The following is an 8,077-nucleotide window of genomic DNA, read 5'->3' on the forward strand; positions in this document are numbered from 1 at the left end:
ATACCTTATAATTAGATCAGAAATTTTAGCTTCTTCAGCATCAACTAACTTATTTACTTGTTTAACAAGTTTTTCTTTGTCACATACCATAAACACAGCCAACATTTCATAAATTGAATTAGCATTAAAGGAAAATATTTCTTTTTGGTATTCAAGACTGAAACAAATTTACATTTAGATAAAATTTAATTTATAATCAACTTTCAAAAACATTAATATATAAAATTATTTAAAGTAGGTAAGTTGGTATTTTTTTTTAAAAAGGGTTTACATAAAAAAGATAATTACAATCAATTGAAAAAACAATTTGACCAATTATTTTAATTATTTTAAATTTTTATATAATGAAATTATGTTCATAATCAAATCATTATCAGATGACAGTTTTAAAAAATGATCTTGTGTTGATATGTCTGTAAATGACAACTAATCTAAATTAGAACTATTGTTAGGACTAGACAAGTGTCTTATTTAGTCAAAGCAGTGATTGTGTTCTATAAGACTGTACTACTATAATATTAATTCAATCACATTATTATTTTTATTATTTTTTTTTTTAATAAAAATAAAATACATAAATAAAAAAACCCAAAACAGTGGGGATGTGGCATAGTTGGATCAAGTATAATGATATATGACAGTGATTAAAATCACCATCATAAAAAACGCTTTGATGTAAATCTGTAGATAGTGTTTAATTTAAAAAAATTGATGGATTATTCCAAAAGCTACATGATCTCCTATTTCCTTATTTATATCCTGATTATAAGTTTTGAAAATTTTCGAAAATTAGCGAAGATTTCCCTCATTTGCGGGAAACAAGGGGTATTTTTCAATTTTTGAGGGTATTGTCTTTGACTAAATACGATTTGTGATCTTTTAACGTATTATTGAAAGAAATCGGTTTGGTGAGAGCTCAGAAAATGTAGTAACACACAAAAAAAAATACATATCATAGTAAAATTAATACCTACTCAACTTCGCATTGAAGCTAAAACACTAAAAAATATAATAAAATATTAGTTTACCTTAATAGTAACATATTCATTTGATCTGAAAAAAGTCTTGTGTTTTTTGAAGTTACTAATTTAGCTTCAGTCTTAAGGGATTCAATGATTTCCATTAAAATTTGAGGATTAACATCATTCTCACCACTGATTGCTATAATAATATAATTGTTTAACTATTACAAAATATTAAACATAAACTTGATTGCAATAAATATGTCTACAAAAAATAAACACCAACATCATTTTGGAAAAATTTTGGCTACCATAGTTTTCAGATATTAGTATTAATCAAAAACCCTAACTGATAACCAAAAATTGCAATAATACAGGAAATTTAAATAGATTAGTAATAATAATTAATTAATTAGTCATGATATAATTAATCTAGTATAACTATCGTACTTGGTATAGAAAAATTAAATTTTTTTAACCGAATAAGCATTTTTTAAAGACTACAATGAAATAAATAAGTAAAATTAAATAAAATCAGTTATGACATATTTTTAAGATTTTTACATGTTATTTACTGTATGTAGTAATTTTGTAAGCTCTTTATTAAAAAATAACATTTATGTTATTATTTTTAATTTCCCGTAAAATTTCCTTTACGTGAGATTTACTTTCATAATTTTAAGTAAAAAAAAAGTTATCAAATAAATCTCTTATTTCTATTAAAATTGTAACATCAAATAAACTTAAGAAGCCCAGAGGCAGGGATAACCATAAAACATTGGACCCAAATTTTACACAGCTCATTTTGATAAGCACAAAAAAATGGGTAGCACAATGGGGCACAACACAGTGTGAACGTAGGATAGTTAAGACAAGTATAGATAATATCTGACAGTGATTAAAATCACTATCATATGAAATTCTTCAATGAAAATCTGTATATAGTGTTTAATTACAAGAAATTGGTGGATAATTACAAAAGCAACATCAACATTTATTTCCTTAATTATATCCTGATTAGTGGTTCTTTGATTTAAAAATATAACATATGAATAAATACTAATTATATTAATTAAATTTAGTATGAAATTGATATTCAATAATTTAATATTGTAATTTATAATGAGAAATTATAAAAATAATAAAGTAGTTGTATATTTCTTTACTTTTAACAAGTATAAAATTTGAAGGGTTTGTTACAATAGTTTATATTCATGATATTCATTGAATCTAAGTGAGATAAAAATGAAATGAGTTGAAATTTTTTTTCTAACTCATAAATAATTAAGAAAAAAATGCAATCCCATTTGGATGTTGAACTTTGTACCTCAAGCGTGAAAGACACAAGTGTTATCACATTACTCCGATGGATATATATGGCAATTAAAGCTAGTTCAAATTTCAAATTTATTTTCCTTCACTTAAAAGAAGCAAAAAAATTTAAATAAATTTCTATACTATGTCAATTATATTTTTATAGTATTTATAAAAATCAGTCTACTTTCCTTGTCGAGTATTTTAAAATAAAATAAAATACAAACCCAAGAATTTTAACACAATTATAGCATATTTTCAAAAATTAAGTTGAAAAAGTTAATTTTTTGTGGAAAAGTTATATTATTTTGAATCCCCCACTGTGGGCAGTAAAAAAAAAATAAGACAGAATATAGATGGGTGTTGTTCAACCCATACTGATGTGTGTATATTCTGCCTGCATTCTATTCTCACTACAAAGATTAATATGGTTGTAATTTGATGAGTACTTATCCTAAAATTGTTATATACCTATCAAAACTTACTGTAAAAATAAAAAATTACTTTCAAAATTAAAAAACAATAAAATAATTTGTTTTCTCTTTATTAGTGATAAATATGCTTTGAACATGTTTATGGAGGTTAAATAATTATTGGATTTATTACATCTTTGTGACTCACTCAGTATATTTATTAAACTGTTAATTAATTGAATTGAACTTATTAATATCTTACATGTTGAATTTGGATGTTTTGTACAAGCTGCATTAATTACAGATTCAATAGTATCGTTGATTGAATTTACATTGATCTCTGTTACTGGAGCTTCTACAGTTGATGAAAACTGAGTATCTTTTGAACAGCCTAAAAAATAAAAATTATCAAAAAAATATTTAAAATTAAAATTTATAAAGCAACAACTTGGCTGAAGCTCGGGTAGTTGAATTCTTTTCTCTTGTAACAATACTTTAACAGAGTTCATTTTTTTCTTTTTAGTAGGAATTAAAGAACTAGCACTATCAGAATCAATAGACTGTCTTCTTTTAGTCTTGCCATTGATAGAAACAGTAGACTGCTGAACTAAATTTGCTGGTTTAATTGGTTCTTTTTCATCTTCAGAACTAACTGATGATCCTTTAGATGTCTCTGAAGTCTATAGTTTTAACAAATTAATAGTTTATATATATTAATTTAAAAAAATAACATTGTTTTTATTTATTAGTCGTGTATGTATATATATATATATATATATGTTAGATTCCATTATATTGAAAGTTCTTTAAAGATAATGAAGAATTTGTATTTTATTTATTTCAAATTATCTTTAATAATTTTATTAATACATCGAAAATAATAACTTCTTTTAAATTTTTGATACTTATTTATATAAATAAGACACATTTATCCATAATAAAATTTTCTCATTTAGTTTAATGTCACACTTGAATAAAAATAAATCAACAAAAAAAACCTACCTTTGTTTCAAGAGGTGAATCTTTATCTGAATTATTTGATGCAGCAAAACTTGGAAGTTTTTCATCACTATCTTCTAATACAGTATTGATAATATTCTATAAAATTTGATTAAATTAAAAATTATGACTGTTAATTAAAATAATTTGTAAAATAGATAACTGTAATTGTATAATTTTTATTAAGTATAAACATATAATCTATATTTCTTAAAAAGAATCATTTCAACAAAAAAAAAAATTCAGTAGAAAAAATATTGTGCTAGAGTTTAAGGTTTTTAAAAGGGTTTAACTCATAATAGACAACTGTTCAAATATCTCCTTCTCAAAAAGTATATTCTTTAAACTCGTAAAAGTCTAACATAAAAAGTAACTTTCTATTTTTAAGTTTATGCTTAATTATAAACATTGTCAGCTCAAATTACTATCATCAAAGTTACAAGAACTTAATTATACACTACAATATCTAATATATATGTAATAAATAAGTAATATAAACATTTTCTTATTAAAGCACTATTAATATGCTTAATTTCTCATAATTTCAAATAGAAGTATCATTAATTAGTTACTTTATTAGTTAATAAACTATGGTTTCAATATACCTAAATTAAAAACAAACTAATAAAATATTTACCTTACGACGATGACTAGATTTTAAATCTTCAGAATCTTCTGAAATATAAACTTTTTTAAATTCCAAAGAACCTGTATTTACATAATAACCACCATGAGCTGTTTCAACTTCTTCAGGCATAACTTCATCAAACTAAAAAATAAATTACCCATAAATATCTATATTTAAAGTCAATGTAGACATATATTAATATGGAAATTATAGAGACATAAAGATTATGAGTTATAATATGAAGATTTGGGTAAAAATAAAAGTGACAAAGAATAAAAAATAAGACATCAATAATTAAAAATCAGTTAGGCTTTTTGTCTGGAAAGTCAATGCTGAAGTTGGTACTTTGTGTGAAACAGCTAATAGAAAAGTATAGGGAGAATAATAAAAAGTTATATAATGTGTTCATAGATTTAGAGTAGGAGTATGACAGAGTGTTAAGAGAGGTTTAAAGTGGACAGTAATGAGAAAGAATGCCAGAAACCTATATAAATGTAATAGAATATATGTATGAAAGTATTAGTACTAAGGTAGGTAAAAATTATGTATAGAAAAACGAGGGATTCATTGTTTGCTGATAATAGTTTTATTAGAAGAAAAAAGGAAAAAATTGACTACAGACTTGTGATAAGGAGAGCAGCCCTTGAAGGAAAGGGATTAAGGATTAGTAGAGGACAGAGTATATAGAGTATAAGTTTGACAAAAGAGAACATGAGGGTGATGAAACGAGTATGGTAAAGACAATAAACGAAGACTTGATAATTAAGGTGGAAAGTTTTAAATATTGACAATCATTTGTACAAATGAATGGTGATATTTATGAGAATTATACAAATTCATTTTAACTAAAATACTTACTATTTCAGTATTATCAATGAATGAATCATTTTCATCATAACCAGCTGCAAGTTCTGAATAATTATAGAAAGCAGTTTTCTTCTTTTTCTTTTTTTTGACATTAGTAGATCCCTAATAAATGCAAAATGATAATTTATTTAAGTACCAAATCATATCATCTAACCCTGATTTTACTTTATGACTTTTTTCTCAAAATATGTTGAAAGCATATATTTAAAAACAATTTAAGTTTTTAACCATTCACTTTTTTTTTTTTTTTTTTTGATCATTTTACAACTAACTTAAATTATAAGAGTATAACTTAATTAGAACAAATATAACTGTTTCAACAAAATTTACATTGCAAGTTTCATCAAGAAAATATTTATATGAAAAAATGTTTTTATTTTGGCTGTTATACCCAAAATCTTTAATTTAATTAAAACAAAAATGAAATTTGTGAATTTTCATTCTAATCCATAATAATAAATTAATTTGAAAATTTATAAAAACTTACATATTTATGCTCATAATGATCAGCTAATTGTTTTATTGATTCATCATTGTCGTCAAACAAATTTGACTGTTGATCTCTTCGACGTCGTCTTTTCTAAAAATTCAAAATCTAAGTCTTAGTATGAATATAATTTATTTGTGTGTTGTCTAATGGCTCAATATACTGTAATTTTTTTTAATAATAAATTTCATAATGTATTCTAAAATAAGTTATAAAATATCTAGATTCAAATCACTAACAAAAAATTCTAAAAATAAAAAAATGTGCATATTTATTTTTAATCTTATTGATAAGCTTATGGTACCCTAAAAAATGTAAAATATTTGATAAATATGGTGGTCAATAATGGAACATGCTCCTATAACTATACCACTAAAGTAACATGGAAGAAATTTATCAAAATATCTTTTAATAAATAAAGTATAAAATTTTAGGAATTATTGACATCTTAATTGGCCAATACACAGGATTATTTAATATTCTGCCAAGACTTTACAATAAAATATGTATAATTATAGCAAACAATATTTCATTACACAAATTTAATGTAGTTTTACAATCATAATCATAATTATTGATGTCTTAATGTCTAATAACAAAAATCAAATATTAGAATATGAAATCAAAATATTTGATGTTATTGTAAATAATATTATTAAATTTCTGGATGATACCAAAGTTAGATTTAGGAATTAACAACTTAAATATTTAAATTTCAAAAATAAATAATTATGAATAGAAAATATCATGATTATAATTTTTTAAATGATATAAATATTACACTATTGAATATAAAATTACTTATTGTTTGAGATTTTAAATTTCTTAAAAAATATTTAAGAATGTAAGTTTTAACACAAGCCATTTCATTTAACTTTTATAAATGCTGACAATAGGATTTTGTGGAAAACTATTATGCCTGATTTTATTTGTCATGCATAAATTCATTATATTTATTTATTTTTAATAATGTCATATTTCAAAATATGATGTTATTTAGTTTTACTTGTTACCAAGTTTTACATAAAAGTAGTATATCCCAGTAAAATTATTATACCTAAAATTTACGATTTAACTGATTATGATCAAATTAAGTTATTTATTATCAATATATTTTTAATTTTTTTTTTTAATCGCTCCCCTTTTTTAAAATTAAAACTATTCAGATATGACATTATTATAAGGAATGAATAATATAATAAAATATGTACTATAAATTTAAAATAATAACTAAAAAATAAATAAAAATAATAAAAAACATTCTCAACTACATTTAAAAACTAAATTTTGTCATAAAAAAACATTTCTGGGCAGTATATTATAATAGACCTAGAAGAGACATTTGAAAAAAAATAAAATTATATTACTAAAATTAGTCTAATTTAAATTTCATTATTCATAAGTATATATATATTCCAAAAATCTTAGAAATATAACAAATAGTATGATAATTATCCAATTATTACATAATTGGCTATCTAAATAACAAATCAAAACAATTTTTAACAAATTATTGTACATAATTCAACTAAACTCAATAGGAAAATATGATATGATAAACACATAATAGCAGCAAACTTTAGTGTGAGACAAATAAATAAAAATGGCCAAAAAATAATTTAATACATAAATCAGTATCACCCCCTAAATACTCCAATGCAGATTGTAAACAGTAATACTAAACAGTACTCAATGAGATAATGGTATTAATTTAGTACAGAAAAATAAATTATAAAGAAAATCAAATAAATATTCCAAGAATAGTAATTTCTTATGGATATTATTTCTCACCGAATCCCAAATATACCGTAATACTACTAATTGCATCAATATGCTGCATATTACGAAAAACTATGTAGCACGCACTGCACAAATTATGCGTATTGCAACTCTGNGCTGCATATTACGAAAAACTATGTAGCACGCACTGCACAAATTATGCGTATTGCAACTCTGATAGACTATCAGTCGCTTACTTCTTCGACGAGTAGTTTCTGATAGTTGAAAACAGGATATCTGCTTTCAGTAGGTTCAAAGAGGTCTGCATGAATACGAATTGTGGGAGAGTACTGAAGATTAGACTTGGATTCCGATTTCTTTTCAACAGTAACTATATTTGACATTATCACAGGATAGACGGACGCACAATATTAACAACATCGACGATCGGCCAACGTTTAATAGCCAGCACATGTTTCAAGAACGGAAAACACAACCACACATGATCGGCGACAATCACAAACTGATTTTTGAGTTTACATGGGTATTCAGAAGTCGAACGCAAGGCAGTGGTACTTGGTATATACCGCAACCAGTGGGACCAAAAACTGTGTTCTAACAAAATCCCGCGATTTATATATTTAAATCTTAAATTTTATAATATATATATATATATATATGTTTATAC

General features: G+C 23.8%; 1 protein-coding gene across 1 annotated transcript; it reads right to left on the minus strand.

Moving 5' to 3' along the window:
* Nucleotides 1-4: 4 nt before the first annotated feature.
* On the minus strand, nucleotides 5-7,934 carry LOC126909442 (ubinuclein-2-like; the record flags this gene model as incomplete). Its single annotated transcript, XM_050691862.1, is given in 9 exon segments — nucleotides 5-157; nucleotides 1,029-1,161; nucleotides 2,952-3,080; nucleotides 3,138-3,369; nucleotides 3,692-3,787; nucleotides 4,326-4,457; nucleotides 5,175-5,285; nucleotides 5,671-5,763; nucleotides 7,647-7,934. Coding segments are annotated over 9 exon segments (1,226 nt in total), but the record flags the coding sequence as incomplete, so codon positions are not given.
* Nucleotides 7,935-8,077: the final 143 nt, after the last annotated feature.

This window comes from Daktulosphaira vitifoliae, unplaced genomic scaffold (genome assembly GCF_025091365.1).
Source record: "Daktulosphaira vitifoliae isolate Bord-2020 unplaced genomic scaffold, ASM2509136v1 Scaffold_388, whole genome shotgun sequence".
Classification (NCBI taxonomy): Eukaryota; Metazoa; Arthropoda; class Insecta; order Hemiptera; family Phylloxeridae; genus Daktulosphaira; species Daktulosphaira vitifoliae.